The sequence below is a fragment of the Cucurbita pepo genome, chromosome 8, assembly GCF_057944985.1.
Source record: "Cucurbita pepo subsp. pepo isolate OVF chromosome 8, ASM5794498v1, whole genome shotgun sequence".
NCBI lineage: Eukaryota > Viridiplantae > Streptophyta > Magnoliopsida > Cucurbitales > Cucurbitaceae > Cucurbita > Cucurbita pepo.
Genome location: NC_141805.1, coordinates 149,472 through 165,688, shown reverse-complemented (window position 1 = coordinate 165,688; position 16,217 = coordinate 149,472). Strand labels below are relative to the sequence as shown.

The following is a 16,217-nucleotide window of genomic DNA, read 5'->3' as shown; positions in this document are numbered from 1 at the left end:
ACATTTCGATTGAGATTTTAAATATTTAATAAATGTATAATCATAATAATGTACTTAAATTATTATTATTATTTTTTAAAAAACTTTAGATTTAGCATACGAGGTTGAGGAGTTTTGTAATACGATGCAGTTTTAAATTAGGGCACATTGGGGACGTGAGTTTGGTGAGTAGAGCATTTCATTTGGTCCTAAAACCCTTCACTCCCATCCGCCATACTCCAACTTACTGAACTTTCTAGGGCTTTCTTGCTTCTCCTTCTCCCTCCATTGCATTCATTTACTCGCTCGCACTCCTGGGGTTTGACGTCCGCTCATCTCCTCTGCCATTTCCAGCCCCACCTCTAGTTTCTCACTCTCTAAGTTCAGGCTTTTCACAGGAATTCCAAGATGGGTTTCCAGCTGCCGTCTCATGGAATTCAATCCATGCTTAAAGAGGGTCACAAGCATCTCTCCGGCTTGGATGAGGCTGTTCTCAAGAACATTGACGCCTGCAAACAGCTCTCCACTATTACTCGAACATCTCTTGGTCCCAATGGTATGTTTCCTCTGATCTCAACCCCACTGCTCCTTTTTTCCCCATTTCGTTTCATATTATGTTATTTAGAGTTTTTTCAATGTGACGCACATTTGCGTCACCGGTTTTTTAGTATGATTTTTTTGTCGCTTTATCTTTGTACGCCAACTATGGGAGGTTATCGTTTCCCCTTCCAAGAGGCGAACTTTCTTTGAAGACAGACGGAGATACATTACATTGCAGATCGGACAATGAATCCAATCTGAACAGTAGGATTAACCTTGCGGTTATAAAGACAAAGGTTGGATAGGCAAGACAAATAATGGTTAAGTTTATTTGCAATTGTACGTCTGTGATGAAAAGATTTCAACTTCATTCTGAATTGAGCTATTTGTAAGTACCTGAATAGCTCAACTGAGATTCAAATCCCGACCACCCACATATTTCAGTGCAATCAAAATTTTAGAAAGCCATCATGTATAATAAAGCTCTATAGGTAATTTTTACTTGACATCTAAGGTTGGAGCTAAATGTAGAAATTTGCGAGAATAATTAAGACAGTATTGTTCAAGGAGTGCTTCTATAGCCTCTGCACCTTTTAATGTTTTCTTTCTAGATTTTTTGTACTGTGTGAAATATATTCCAAACTTACTATCTATGTCAATGCCCTTATTCTTAAGTATCTATTCTCAGGAATGAATAAGATGGTAATTAATCATCTAGACAAGCTTTTTATCACAAATGACGCTGCAACAATTGTTAATGAACTAGAGGTACAGCATCCTGCAGCCAAAATTTTGGTTTTAGCAGGTAAAGCTCAGCAAGAAGAAATTGGAGATGGAGCTAATCTGACAATTTCATTTGCTGGGGAGCTTTTACAAAACGCTGAAGAGCTCATCAGGATGGGTCTGCACCCTAGCGAAATAATCAGTGGCTACGCGAAAGGAATCAATAAGGTTTCTCACTTTTACAATGGTTATGGAATACATAGATGAACTTTTGTAACATGCCATTTTAATATCATGTCTTCACTTTGGTTCAGACTATTGAGGTTTTGAATGAACTAGTGGAGAAGGGTTCAGAGAACATGGATGTTCAAAACAAAGAGCAAGTTATTTCACGAATGAAAGCTGCTGTTGCTAGCAAGCAATTTGGACAAGAAGATTTTATTTGTTCTCTAGTTGCTGATGTATATTTTTCCTACTCTTGTTACAATTGAGTAATTATCCTGTAAATCCTTTCCTTGCCAATTTATGAATACATTTTTTCTTTGTGTTGCAGGCATGCATTCAAGTATGTCCTAAGAATCCGCAAAATTTCAATGTGGACAATGTTCGAGTTGCAAAGTTATTAGGAGGTGGGTTGCACAATTCTTCAGTAGTGCGCGGCATGGTCTTGAAAAGTGATGCTGTGGGAAGTATAAAGCGAATTGAGAAGGCCAAGGTATGAACAACCATTTATTTACACTTCCATCATGATGAATTTGTTTCTTATGTACTTGCCTATTGTTGATTCATGTTCTTCTGCGAGGTTATACATGTTTTTCTTTTTAATTTAATTTATTTGTTCTTCATATGCTTGCAACTGGTTTAATTATGTAATTATTACTGCTTGACGATGTTTTGTTCCCAGCTAATGTGCTGACCAAGATTAGATGGCAGTGATTCTCTTAGGATAAATTTTGTTTCATGCAAAAAGAAGAAAAATGTTAAGGATGTTAATAAAATCCTTGTAAATGGCATCCAGATCATTTCATCTTTAAGAAATGAAATTAGCATTTCTTTAATTCCAAGTGCTAATTCCTCCTGCTTGCAGAAATGAAATTTAAGAAGAGAGAGGAAAAAAAGAATTAAGACTTTTATCTGCATCTGGGATAGCTGTGTTGTTATCTTTCACTTCTACATTATGTGGTTTTAAATGTCAGCTGTATGCTTACATAAATTATATGATTAAGGATTGGCTTGGCTATTTAAGTGGGTTTTCTGGGGGATGCTGTCTTGGTGATTGTGATAGATGATGAGGAATCTTCACCTGTTTTTAACTTGGATTGCTTTGGTTTTTGCAAAGTAAAATTGCTTGAATGTTGGTTGCATTAAACTTTGATGTGTATTATAATTTTTTATAACTAAAAAGAATTTCAAACTCTTATTTTGTTGTACTTCTCAAATATTATTGTGAAATTATTTCTCCTAGTTATTTTGGCTTGATTTTCTTCAACACTGTTTTTATCAAGGTTGCTGTATTTGTTGGTGGCGTTGATACATCTGCAACGGAAACAAAAGGAACAGTATTGATTCACACTGCTGAGGAGGTAGATCTCAAAATTTTTTATACTATTTTTTAGTTTCAATTTTCCCATTTTCAAATGGTAATCTTGTACCAAGATATTCTTTTTGGGAAGTACTTGAAGATTTGGATTGCTTCCTTTGCCTTTGGCGTCTTTTGATATTTGTTTGACCCATAAGAGACGTTGTTTTATGATGACGGAGGAGGTTTTGTTTCACCTTCCATTTCGGGAGAAGGGTTGAATTCTTCGGTATTTAGATTTTCTTTTTCTGGCTGTTTGAGCATTTTGCTTGAGAGGGAGGGGAGAACTTCTAGGGGTGTTGATAGGTCTGGAAGGAGGGTCGGTCTATTGATATGTTTAATGCTTCTATTTGGGCATTCTCTTCTAGAAGTTTTATAATTCTTCTTCAGGCCTTACTCTTTTGAATTAGAACTCTTTTTGTATCTTTAGCTCATTTTTTGGCTGGCTTCATTTGTTGGGCTGCTTGTTTTGTAGGCACTTCTTATATTATGTCATATCTCTCAGCTTGAATTTCCAATAAATAATGGATTAATCTAACTAGATGTCTCTTCGTTTATTTGAGGCAATTTTGGTTGGTAGTGGAGTAATCATGGAAAATAGAAAAGGAGTCCTGCTTCTTAGTGATATATTTTTTTTTTTTTTGTTATTATTTTGATTGGAAATTATAAATCTTATTTTTGGATATTCTCTTGTTTTATTGCTTATAATTATCTTCTTGTTTTATTGCTTATAATTATCTTCTTGTTTTGCTTCGTTCAGATATTGTCCTACTTTTTCTTAATGAAAAAAAGGCATTCTTTCACTTTTGGGCTCTTTGTGAGGTTTTTGGTTGCAATTGCATTTGTATTTTTTTTTAAATATCAATTTATCCACATGCTTATCAATTGTAGCTACAAAACTATGCAAAAACGGAGGAAGCTAAAGTTGAGGAGCTGATAAAAGCAGTTGCAGATTCAGGGGCTAAAGTAATTGTTAGTGGAGCAGCTGTTGGGGAAATGGCTCTACATTTCTGTGAGCGCTACAAGTATGTTGAGTTTTCCTTCTCTCTGTTGTTTTTTGGTCTCCAGTTAAGTTTTAAAAATGTGGTTGCTGAATAAAAATGCTATATTTCTTGTTCATTGCACTCATAGAAATGTACGTTTGATGTACACTAGATTCTGTTGGGTGATGGAGGAAAAAGTGTTGTTCCATCTCTCTGTTTTACTGACTCCATATCAGGTTCAAGCATGTTTATAACTTTGTAATATATCCAAATCTATGTCTATGATGCGGCTGTATGATTTTAGAATTTAAAATTAGTAGATAGGAATTTTTATGTACTAATTTTCTTTGGTGATGCATGTTGGGAAGTGTTGGTTTGTGATGTGTTGGATATGGATGAACTATCAAGATTCAATCTTTTTTTCCCCTTCGATTCTTTCTTTAGTTTCATTTACTGTTGCACTGCAGGCTTATGGTGTTAAAAATTAGCTCAAAGTTTGAGTTGCGGAGATTTTGTCGCACAACTGGTGCTGTAGCCATGGTAAGCTTGTTCTGGCTTTTGCTATTGATAAAGTGAGATTGTTTTCTTCATTGCTATTGACATAGTTCCCCCACCCCCACCAAACGACAGTTGAAGCTTAGCCAGCCAAATCCAGATGACTTGGGTCACGTGGACTCTGTCTCAGTTGAAGAAATTGGTGGTGCTAGGGTATGTTGTCTGTATGAGCTTAATTATTTTTATATTGTACAGTTTTTCATGATTGCCTCTTGATTTGTGGCACAATTACTGATTATTTTCCTTTGATATTGTATAATAGGTCACAGTTGTGAAGAATGAAGAGGGGGGCAACTCCATAGCAACAGTTGTGTTACGAGGAAGTACTGATAGTATTCTGGATGATCTTGAAAGGGCAATTGATGATGGAGTTAATACCTACAAAGTATTTCTCTGCATATGTACCGTTTGTTTTTTGAATTATTTGGAGCTTGCGTAATGATTTTCTTTGTCAGGCAATGGCGAGGGACAGCCGAATAGTACCTGGCGCTGCTGCTACTGAAATTGAGTTGGCTAGAAGAGTGAAGGAGTTCTCTTTTAAAGAAACTGGGTATTTCTTTTTTATTTTTTTTTTAAATTTAATATTGCACAAGTGAAGATCACTTTTTACTATTGAACTGAGTCGCTTGTTAACAGCATCATTTCTCTGCCAAGAAAAGGAAATTTTTTTACACAACTGACATAATCAGCGTGTATGCAAACTTGAGTCATGTAATGTCACGGGAAGTCATGTAATGTCAGCTCCAGATGTCCCATTTAACACGTTAATGTTTTCTAACTTTTCTTTTTGATTCAGATCAATGCATGTTTGTCCGTTAATTTGGTCAATGTGTTGAATTATTTCCTAGGGATGCTGAAATGAGGATTAGAGTCATTCTATTCTATTATTGAAGAAACACTGATGACTTTTCCTTGTCTTTAGATTGGATCAGTATGCCATTGCGAAATTTGCAGAAAGTTTTGAGATGGTACCAAAAACTCTTTCTGAAAATGCTGGGCTAAATGCAATGGAGATAATATCCTCATTGTATGCTGAGCATGCATCCGGAACTACCAGAGTGGGTATAGACTTGGAGGAAGGGGCTTGCAAGGATGTTTCCACGATGAATATCTGGGATCTTCACATTACTAAGTCAGTTTTCATTCTCTTACAATGTGAAAAATTATGATTATTCTCAAGAAACTCTTAGTTCGGTGCTTCATACAATATATAATTGTGTATCTTTCCTGTAAAGTTTCATTTTGCTTAATTCTTACTTGTATATAATTATATTACAATATATAGTTAGTGCCTTGCATTTCACAGAGATATTTAGTTATTAGATTTCGTAAGGTAGTCATCATTATACGATAAATCTGTCCTGTTAAATGCATGTTACTGGTGATGACTTCATTCTTGTTTTTTTTTTTAAAAAAAAAGTCATTAGGGATGCTAACTCAAGATGACATGCACTTTTGTCTGGCTTTTTTTCTCTTCTAGGTTATTTGCTCTCAAGTATGCTGCTGATGCTGCTTGTACTGTCCTTCGAGTCGACCAGGTATGCCCTTCTATTAATCTGCTGATGCTTGCTTGCATTGACATTTAATTTGTTAAAATCATATATATACATAGGACTGCTGAGACGAGACGCACAAGATCAACCTTCTAATATTTCTTGACCTTGTTAAGTTTTAATCCTGGAAGGTTGCTTGCTGATGTATTTTTAAATATGTTTTCGACTGAACGTTATTATTTCACCCATGTTGCAGATTATAATGTCAAAACCAGCAGGAGGTCCCAGGAGAGGACAGCAGCCTGCAGGGATGGACGAGGACTAAATGCTGAATTGGGCTACATTATTATTTATCTTTAAGTTTTGATTAAGATACTAAAATGGTTTGTTTTATATATATAAGAAGAGGAGAGGGGTGGTGTTTCCATTGCATTTGGGGCTTGGTTGGGGAAATGTGGCTTTTTACGCGTGCCACTACTATTAGCAGGACTATTTCTTTTTAGTCACCGGTTTTGTCTGTTGGATAGATTGTACTGTTGATGATGTTGTTATAGTGAGGCCTCTTTTGTTTATGATACAATCAGAACGTGTTGATGCCAAGGGTAGCTTATTAGGTAGGTTTCTCAATTCCCATGTTTATTTGGATCCATTATTCAGCTGTATTTCTATTAATGCCATACGCCATTTGCTTCCTCAGTATTTTCTCGTCAAGAAATTTATGGAATTTTACTCTCAACTATGAACTCAAGAAATTTAGTGTTAGAATTTGATGAATTTGAGGGGAAAAAACATGTTTTAAAAGTTCTTTTTATGTTTTTTTTTTTTCCTGTCATTTTTTGCATAGTTAACTTTTGTCGAAAGTTAGTAGAAAGCATATTCGAAAAGTTTTTTTTTTTCTTGAGAGTTCTTCGTTAACATTGATCTAAGCAAGTCGCTTGAGATTATTTTTGCTTAGAGATTATTCGAAGAAAAATATAATGAACTCTTAAATAAACCATCGTAATTGAGTTACGATCAACATTTTTTAATTATATTTGTACCATATAGACCTTTTTACCCTACAAAAACATAAAATTACTAAACTTTAAAAAATATATATATAGAGAGAGAGAGAGAGAGAGAGAGAGATGGCGGCAGAGAGGGAGAATTAAAGAAAAGCCGTTATGAGTGGATAAAGGGACCAAAATAGAAATCCAAAGGAAAACATTGGTGGGAGAGTAAGGTAAGGATGAGCTTAGGACACTCTTCTTCAACTCTGTGTGGAAGCCATTAATTCCTCCTCTTTTATCTCTCAATCTCCCATGGCTTCTCTGGTTTGCCTGCCCCTCCCAAAGCTAAGCATTGTTAGGGCTTCTTCTTCTTCTTCTTCTTCCCTCTCCCCTTCTGCAACTTCCCCTTTACCCGCCGATTCTCTCAACGACAAATTTGGCCGCAAGGGCATCCACTTCCACCAGTCTAATGGCATTCCCACCGTCGACCTCACCGTCCGCAACGGCAGCTCCTTACGCCTCCACATCTCCGATGCCCATATCCCTTCCTACAAACCCAAAGTCTATTGGAAGGACGACGGCTTCGAGGAAGTTCTCTTCACTACTCCCGCCGCCAATGGCGGAAAAGGAGGGATTGGCCTTGTGATCAACGATGCGTCCAATTCAGCCTCTAAACCCTCTCTTCTTCCCACTTCTGATTGGACCGTCAAAGATGTCGATTCCGATGCCATTGATGCTCTCCAGGTATATCTAGCATATATCTAATATATCTTTGACCAAATTTTGCCTGGTTCTCTTTGGGCTTTGCTTCTTCATTTATTTACGATCTTTGCTGCGTCAAGCGTTGAGTGAATTCATTTGTCTTGTTTTTCTCCTAATTATGCTGTGGGACTGCAGGAGCAGAAGCTACATTAATGATTTAAGTTAGTGTACCCAGTTGTCTACCTGCAATCTGAGCTCTATTTTGTATTTGATTTGGTTGAACGCTTTTGTTAGGAACTATGACCTTCCATAATGGTATGATATTGTTTACTTTGAACATAAACTCTCGTAACTTTGCTTTTAGTTTCCCCAAAAGGCCTCGTATCGATGAAGATAGTGTTCCTTACTTATAAACCCATGATCTTCCTCTTAATTTGCTAATGTGGGACTATTCCTTTCAACCATTCTCAACAGTCCTCCCCTCGAACAAAGTGTACCATAGAGCCTCTCCTGAGTCCTCCGCTTGAACAAAGTGTACCATAGAGCCTCCCCTGAGACCTATGGAGCTCTCAAACAGTTTCCTTAATCGAGGCTCAACTCCTTTCTCTGGAGTCCTCGAATAAAGTACACCATTTGTTCAACACATCGAGGCTCATTATTTCTTTGTTTGACATTCAAGGATTCTATTGACATGATTAAATTAAGGGCATGAATCTGATTCCATGTTATGAATCACAAATCTCCACAATGATATGATATTGTTCACTTTGAGCATAAGCTCTTATGATTTTACTTTTAGTTTCCTAAAAGGCCTCGTACCAATGGAGATAGTGTTCCGTACTTTATAAACTTATGATCTTCCTCTTAATTAGCTAATGTGAGACTACTTCTTTTAACAATCCTCAACGGATCTAACAAATCCTCCCTTCAAATGAGTATTCATTTGTCCACTCTCTATCACGATTCTACTTTTTTCGTGATCCCTGGTTAAATGATTAGATGTGTGAGAGGTTTAAGAACTATATTTCATGAATTTTAGGAGGTAGACAAGAGTTGAATTGCATTGGATTGCTATTGGGATGCAGCTACGTTGTGGCGATCATATTAAATAATTTCTCCCTTCTGTCATATTATGTTTGGAACGTGATTTTGAGCTTGCGTAGTTAATGTTTTCATCTCTATATTGGTAATGATATCATCATTATACTAATTAAGATTTTGTTCTTCCTTCTCAACTCATAGTTTTCCTCACTCTAGTGCTAAGTAATGAAGGGTTGAAAACATGTCATCTTTTGTTAAGACAGTGTACCAAGTTATGCAAGTTGAATGCCTTTGTATGTGGAGGTTTCATTTTGTTTTCCCTGGCATGGTTTTGTTGCAGGTGGAGTTGAGCTGCAGTGGCAAGCAAATGGAGATTACTTACATTGTCACTCTCTATTCCGAAAGTATGGCGACGGCTGTGATTGTCAAGAACACGGGACCGAAACTGTTGTCGCTAAACAGCGCAATACTGAGTCATTTCAAGTTCAAACGACGAGATGGGGCAGCAATCCAGGGGCTTGAAGGATGCTCCTACTGTTCTCTCCCTCCCTTATCTTCCCCTTTTGAAATCCTGTCTCCTACAGAAGCAATGAAGGCAGAGGACCCCGATTGGTTCTCGTTCAGCTCTGAGCCTCAAGAAAAGGTAGGTTCATGGAGCCTCCAAGATGTGCCCTTCACCATCTTGAAGAACAAGTTCAGTAGAGTTTATGCCGCACCACCAGCAGAGAGGTCGAAGCCTGTATATCACACCACACCTTCGAAGTATGAGACTCTTGATCAGGTAAAGAAATAGCTACTGTATTGCATCACACATCTTTGAACATGTTTTGGCATCGCTGAAATACTTTCTATTCAAGAACTTTACTTCTTACTTATCTTAAGAACTTTTTACTTCTTAATCTCTTTTGGCGAAGTACTTATAAGGGAAATATTTTGACAAAAGCACTTGTGTATTTCAGGGACGAGAGCTATTCTTCAGGGTGATAAGAATGGGGTTCGAAGACATATACGTACAAAGCCCTGGTTCATTATCTGACAAGTTTGGCAAAGACTACTTCATATGCACTGGCCCTGCTTCCATGTTAGTTCCTGTCACAGTCGAACCTGGTGAACAATGGAGGGGCGCCCAAGTTATTGAGCATGATAACTTGTAATGTATTATTTCCTCTTTAATCTTCATATTTTTACCCAAATTCATTATCAAATGAACACCTGATCAAGTACAAGTAGCAGCTAAAATATTTACATATGCTCCTCTATTTTCGAGAACTTGGTGTACGAGCTTCTTTGTTTATACAATAAATCCACCGACTTCCCAATATGATATTACTAATCAGGATCAAGAAGTTGGCTCTGTTTTGTTGTTGTCACGTTCTATTATAATATAGAGTCACTTGAATTTGTCAATCTCAACCTCCCGTGAGTACAATGGCTTCAGAATCAGGCCCTGCTGTGGCTGCTCTGCCGCTGCAGGATCGAGTGGTCATTGTAACCGGTGCCTCTCGGGGCATCGGCCAAGCCATCGCCTTTCACCTCGCTGCTCTTGGCGCCCGTATTGTTGTCAATTATGTGTCATCCTCGGCCAAAGCTGACCGTGTTGCTGCTGAGATCAATTCATCCTCGGCCACCGGGAGTGGGAGTGGCCTACGAGCCATTGCTTGGCGGGCAGATGTGTCCGATCCAGAGCAAGTGAAGTCGCTGTTTGACACAGCCGAGCAGACATTTGGCGCCCAAGTCCATATCATGGTTAATTGTGCTGGAATTTCTGATCGTACTTACCCTTATATCGCTGATACTTCACTGGAGATTTTTGACCAGATTTTCAGGTCCCTCTTCTACCTCTTTTATGAAATTTCATAGGAAAAATCTTTAAATCTCTTATTAATTCCATGGGAGGAGTTTTTAGTTAAATCACCACTAGACTCAAAGCTTTAGAAGATAAGTTGTAAACTTGGGGTAAGTTCTATAGGATTCAACAAGCAGTTATGCATATGAATCAGGGCGATTGTGTTTTTCAGTGTGAACACGAGGGGAAGTTTCCTGTGCTGCAGAGAAGCAGCAAACAGAGTGAAACGCGGCGGTGGGGGGCGGATAATACTGATATCATCAACCGCGGTGGCAGCAGCAACAGCGGGAATAGGGGCATACACAGCATCAAAGGCGGCGGTGGAGGCGATGACAAAGGTGGCAGCAAAGGAGCTGAGAGGGAGCAGAATAACAGTGAACTGCATAGCGCCGGGGGCGACGGCGACGGAGATGTTGTACGGAGGAATGGATGAGGAAGCAGTGAAGAGAGTGATTGAAAAGTGTCCGCTGGGGAGGGTTGGGGAACCCAAAGATGTGGCCTCTTTTGTTGGGTTCTTGGCGTCCGATGAAGGCGAGTGGATCAACGGTCAAGTCATGCTCGTCAATGGCGGCATCGTCTAGCTTCTGAAAATGGCGAACCCATCATCAGTCGTCATTATATTATTCTAAAATTAGGCACCACCTACTATGCTCGTTGAACATTAAGAAACAAAATTGTTACTTCCTTTTAGCTAATAATTCAACGACTCTGAAGTACGAAAATGTAAATATTACTTTTTTTTTTTTTTTTTTTATTAAAATAAGGAGTATATGTCAATTTTTACCTACGTAACCATTTTGGCTTTGTTTCGTTGTTATTATTATTTTTTTTATGTGGAAGTATATTTAATATAGTCCATAAAATTGTCAATTACCAAGCCTATGACACATATTATATCTTTTCCCTCCTGCTCGTGGACATCTTGTATAGATGAGGTCACTCTTTGACTAAGGAGCAAGGACTTTCATTCTTAGAGTCTAACCGTCCAAACTCATTGTTAACAAATATTGTCATCTCTAGACTTTTTCTTTTGAGTTTCCTCTCAATGTTTTAAAAGGCGTCTGTTTGAGAGAGGATTCTACAATGTTATAAAGATTGGTTTGTTCCCCTCTCCAATTGACGTGAGATCTTACAATCCAAGATTGGTTCGTTTCCCATTCCAATCGATGTGAGATCTTACAATCCACTCTCCTTTGGAGCCCAGCATCCTCGTTGGCCCTCTTGTTCCCTTCCGCTGGCACATGGCCCAGTGTCTGGCTCTGATACCATTTGTAATACCTCAAGCCCACCGCTAGTAGATATTATCCTCTTTGAGCTTTCACTTCCAGTGTTCCTCTCGAAGTTTTAAAACGTATCTGTTAGAGAAAGATTTAAACACTCTCGTAGAAAAAAAAAAAGTTTAAAAGGTTATTAAAGAAGTTGCTCACACACCTTTTGTCAGAGGGACTTAAGAGTGAGTGCAAGTATTGTTTTTAGTAAGAGGGAGAAGGAGGAGGGAGATGGGGACGTTGATTTGAATAATTCTGTTAGTTGCTAAAAGCAAGCCATCGTAATCTGCCGACACAAAATATTAAAGAGAGTCCAAAACCAACTCATAAGCATCACAGCCATACAATATTACTGCTTCACTCATTCATACCTCATACAGTTCTCCAATTATTATTCAATTTCCCTTCTTTCTCTCTCTCTCTCTCCCCTTTGCTGTTGCTACCATGGATAACCAGCCGAAAATGGTGTCGGTCAACAGCGAATACGAGCAAGACGACTGTTCTAAACTCAAGTCCGAGCTTTCTTCCACTCTCGACGACAACCTCTGTTCACTCCAGATGACGACAATGGTATGTCATTTTAAACTCCATTGCTTTGTTTTTTTTTTTTTTTTGCCTTGTTGTTCTCATAACACCAATGTTGAGCTTCATTGAATTCAGGAAGTTGATGTAAACTTGGAGTGGCTGTCAGCATTTGTGGAAGAATGCTTATCAGCCAAAGGAAGCAGCCTCCCCCTCCCACCCCCACATCTCAACAATCCTCCACCACCACCAAATTCACTCTCTCACCCCACACCATCTTCTTCCGACTCGCCGTTCTCTCACTTTTCTGCAGTCCCCAGCAAGGCAAGAAGCAAGAGAAGACAGGCGCCCGCCAACACGAGCATTCGCCCTCTCATTGGTCAACACCACCTCGATCAACTGAACCTGCTGCCGAGCAAACAGTCCTTACAGTTGACCTCTTCCTCTGCAGACACTCTTTTGCTGCAACAGACATATTGGTTGGCCGACAGTGAGCTCCTATTGCCGCATAAGGCTCAAGGAGGAGGAGGAGGAGAAGAAAGGGAGAAGAAGGTGGACATGGATCAGAGAGATACAACAGTGAAGAAGAGTTTGGGGCTGCAGCAGAAACAGGGTGCAGGGAGTGGGAGGAGATGCAGCCATTGTCAGGCACAGAGGACTCCACAGTGGAGGGGTGGACCATTGGGACCCAAGACATTATGTAATGCATGTGGAGTTAGATACAAGAAGTCAGGAAGGTTGGTGCCAGAGTATAGACCAGCCAACAGCCCTACTTTTGTGAGTTTCTTGCATTCCAATTCACACAAAAGAGTTATGGAGATGAGAATGATCAATGCATCTTCTTCTACTTCTACTGCCTTTTCCTCTTCTTAAAACCTACACTACCGGCCAACCATGCTGGAAGCTGCAACTATTTGGTTCTTCAATGTAAACCACAACTACCCTTTCCCCTTTCCTTTCTACATTAGAGTGATGAACTCTCGAGTACAAAAAGACAAGCATCTTTCTATTTCTTAGAGGTTTTACCAGAGATGAATTTAGTTTTTAAGACCACCCGTGTATCAATTACTACTTGGACTATGTTAGTTACTGTAATAGCCTAAGCCCACCGCTAGCAGATCTTGTTCTTTTGGGGCTTTCCTTTCTGGGTTTCCCTTCAAAGTTTTAAAACGCGTTTGTTAGGGAGAGATTTTCACACTCTTGTAAAGAATGCTTTGTTCGTTCCTCTCTCCAACCAATGTGGGATCTCATAGTTTCATGGTATTCAATCAAAGATGGATTCATTTAGTTGGTAGAAAATGGTTACATCCATTACTCCCTCTTTTCATATGCTCTATTCCATCAAGTTTAAATGTAGAACAGATAAAGGATTCAACAAAAAATCTCAGTCATGACTGTATGCATAGAACCAGAGTAGTGATTGAATAGAATCAATCAATTCATAGAGAACTTAAAAATGAGGTAAAAAAAGAAAAGAAAAAAAAAAACCTACGAACCATAAGAGAAAAAAAATGAAGTAAAGAAGTAACAAAATGGGGCATCCATCAGAGTATCCACAGAAGAAATTATAGCAACAATGCAGTGAATAACAAGGCCATAGATGCTAATAAACTAACAAAAGAAGCAGCAAAGGACGGGGTCGAGGAGGAGGAAGCTATCTGGACGATGAAATTGCAAGTACCTTGCGAAAGATTCTGTGAGGTTATTGTGGCTAAGCCCTGAAAATTACAGGCCAGTTCATCTTGATCTTGCACCTGGAAATACATGTTAAATGCATAAGAAGCATTCCCATTAGCGTCCAAATTATTGCAAGAAGATCCATATCCAAGAGAAGTGCAATCTGAAAAAGTGCACGCATAATTTATGTTATCAGCAAGTTTACTGAGATCCTTTGCATTTGGATTGAACATACACCACTTCTGAGGAAGATACTGCACATCCTGTGCTCCCACAAGTAGTTTGTTTTGGCCCTGACCAGAAAGATCTATTGCAAACTTTGGCTGACCGTCGTACCCGAAAATACCCCAATGTCTCTCGAAGTTTCCTGGAGCAATGCTCTTCCCATTTTCATCCAGAAAACTGAACAAGTATACTTCAATGAATCCAGGCCTTAAAGGGGTGCCCTTATTGCCTGCAAGCCTTGGTAGAAGGCCATTGTAGAATCTATAAGCATTGGCAGCATTGGCGTTCTTGTCACCATCGGTTGGCCATCCGACCTCGCCAACTAGAATCGGCATGTCGCCAAATCCAACAGCTTTCAGAGACGAAACCAAGGTATCGAAGTTTGCATCAAAAACATTGTGGTACTGAATCCCAGTGCCAGCATCAAGTAAAGGATTACTTGCACCATCAAAGAAGGCATAGTCGAAAGGGAAGTCGGCGTTGCCATAAAGACTAAGGAAAGGGTAAATGTTTACAGTAAAAGGTGCATTATTTTTGCTTAGAAACTGGACAATTTCAGTCATGAGTCCATTAATATCACTACGAAACCTACCAGCTGAGGGATACGAGCTATTACTCGGGGAGTTGTAGACATCAGCATTTAAAGGCACCGTTGCCTTGATGGACTCTCCAAGACCTGCTGCATTGAGTGCATTTTGAATGTTCTGAAGGGCTGGAAGGGTAACATTCAAGAATGATCCATTGTAGGATGACAGAAATGGTTCATTGCCAACAGCAACGTATCTGAACAAGAACAGCATAGCAAAAAAGTGTTAAATCTTCTGCTCATAACCCCAAGACAAAATCATCAACCTCAGATTGGTAATGAATAAATAAGTCCAAACCATCCCCCATGATTGCAAAGTAAACCAACTACATGCAAACAGGATTATGAAGGTGGGATGAGATTTGGAAGATCCAAAGAGAAAACAGATCAGGAATCGGTTCAAAAATAAATCAGAAGAATGGGAACGAACACAATAAATTTTGGGTTATAGAGAGAGAGAGGGGGAAATGAATTACTTGATGGTAACTCCTCCATCAAAGTTGTAACGGGTGACGTTCCTCTGCACCCATTTCTGGGCTCGCTTGTAGTCTCCCATGGCGGAGAGTTGATCATTGGGAATAGCAACCATGACCTCGATACCAGTCCCAGCCAGAGCTCCCATGGTGGACTGATCTGCATCAAAAAGCTTCACTTTCTGAATCCCATTATCCTTCAACATCCGCACAATGGTCTTGGGTGGCAATTTATGATTGGTCATGGTTCCCCAGTTAACCCCAAGACCTTCCACACAGCAACCCAAAACCCAAATCAAAAGAACCCACTTCAGAAACCCTAATCTTCCCATTGTCCTCCTACCCCTCACACGCCAATCCCAGATGAACTTCAAAAGGAGAGCAAACGAAAGTATAGATTATGGAAATGGGTTGAAAAAGAAAAACCAAGTTTATCCCTTTGCAGTAATTTGTTTTGTTGATGGGGGCTTGGTAGAACCGAAGATCCAGGGAAATACAGAGCAAAGAGAGAGAAATGTAGAGAGAAACAGAAGAGAAGCCCAGAAATGAAGGAAGCAGAGAGGAAGGAATGTAATGTGGGTTTTGAAAGACGTGAAGCAGAGAGGAAGGAATGTAATGTGGGTTTTGAAAGACGTGAAGCAGAGGAAGTGGAGAGTGGGAAGGAGGAGGAGGAGGCAAATTCAAAGATGTGGGCGAGTATAAGGCAAATGGGGCCAACCCCCAACGGTTAGAATTGAGAGAGGAAGAATCGAAATTGAAAACCAAATAGCGTTGGAAAGCAAGTGGTGAACCAATGGGTCTGCAACGCCTCTCTCTCTCTATCTTCCTCAGTAACCACCAATGCCTCTGCAACGCCTCAGTAACCACCGGTTACTGTATTTGGGGTTTCATTTACGTTACACCCAAAACTAAAATACACATTTCATTTTCGTTCTTATAACAAACATGCTTCCTAACTACGCATTTCCTTTTAAATTTATTACCTTTTATTCACTTCATTTCATAATGCCCCACTCTACATTAATCACTTCTGCTA

General features: G+C 39.2%; 5 protein-coding genes across 5 annotated transcripts; 4 read left to right on the top strand and 1 right to left on the bottom strand.

Moving 5' to 3' along the window:
- Positions 1-132: 132 nt before the first annotated feature.
- LOC111801032 (T-complex protein 1 subunit theta) lies at positions 133-6,548 on the top strand. The gene is made up of 13 exons (XM_023684997.2): positions 133-535; positions 1,208-1,470; positions 1,557-1,703; positions 1,796-1,957; positions 2,748-2,825; positions 3,713-3,846; positions 4,272-4,344; positions 4,435-4,512; positions 4,622-4,744; positions 4,815-4,909; positions 5,282-5,491; positions 5,840-5,897; positions 6,109-6,548. Exons 1-13 carry the CDS (start codon positions 388-390, stop codon positions 6,175-6,177), a joined length of 1,638 nt encoding a protein of 545 aa, XP_023540765.2. The 5' UTR covers positions 133-387; the 3' UTR covers positions 6,178-6,548.
- Positions 6,549-6,993: 445 nt separating this feature from the next.
- On the top strand, positions 6,994-9,905 carry PNSB2 (NDH-dependent cyclic electron flow 1). The gene is made up of 3 exons (XM_023684993.2): positions 6,994-7,585; positions 8,925-9,365; positions 9,544-9,905. Exons 1-3 carry the CDS (start codon positions 7,154-7,156, stop codon positions 9,736-9,738), a joined length of 1,068 nt encoding a protein of 355 aa, XP_023540761.2. The 5' UTR covers positions 6,994-7,153; the 3' UTR covers positions 9,739-9,905.
- A 99-nt stretch (positions 9,906-10,004) lies between these two features.
- On the top strand, positions 10,005-11,234 carry LOC111801031 (NADPH-dependent aldehyde reductase-like protein, chloroplastic). Its single transcript, XM_023684996.2, has 2 exons — positions 10,005-10,410; positions 10,603-11,234. The coding sequence occupies exons 1-2, from the start codon at positions 10,013-10,015 to the stop codon at positions 11,009-11,011; spliced, it is 807 nt and encodes a 268-aa protein (XP_023540764.2). The 5' UTR covers positions 10,005-10,012; the 3' UTR covers positions 11,012-11,234.
- An 891-nt stretch (positions 11,235-12,125) lies between these two features.
- LOC111801030 (GATA transcription factor 12) lies at positions 12,126-13,449 on the top strand. The gene is made up of 2 exons (XM_023684995.2): positions 12,126-12,268; positions 12,359-13,449. Exons 1-2 carry the CDS (start codon positions 12,143-12,145, stop codon positions 13,091-13,093), a joined length of 861 nt encoding a protein of 286 aa, XP_023540763.2. The 5' UTR covers positions 12,126-12,142; the 3' UTR covers positions 13,094-13,449.
- Positions 13,450-13,590: 141 nt separating this feature from the next.
- On the bottom strand, positions 13,591-16,056 carry LOC111801028 (glucan endo-1,3-beta-glucosidase 8). The gene is made up of 2 exons (XM_023684991.2): positions 15,185-16,056; positions 13,591-14,905 (listed from the first exon to the last, which is right to left on the bottom strand). Exons 1-2 carry the CDS (start codon positions 15,511-15,513, stop codon positions 13,786-13,788), a joined length of 1,449 nt encoding a protein of 482 aa, XP_023540759.2. The 5' UTR covers positions 15,514-16,056; the 3' UTR covers positions 13,591-13,785.
- Between the last annotated feature and the right edge of the window lie 161 nt (positions 16,057-16,217).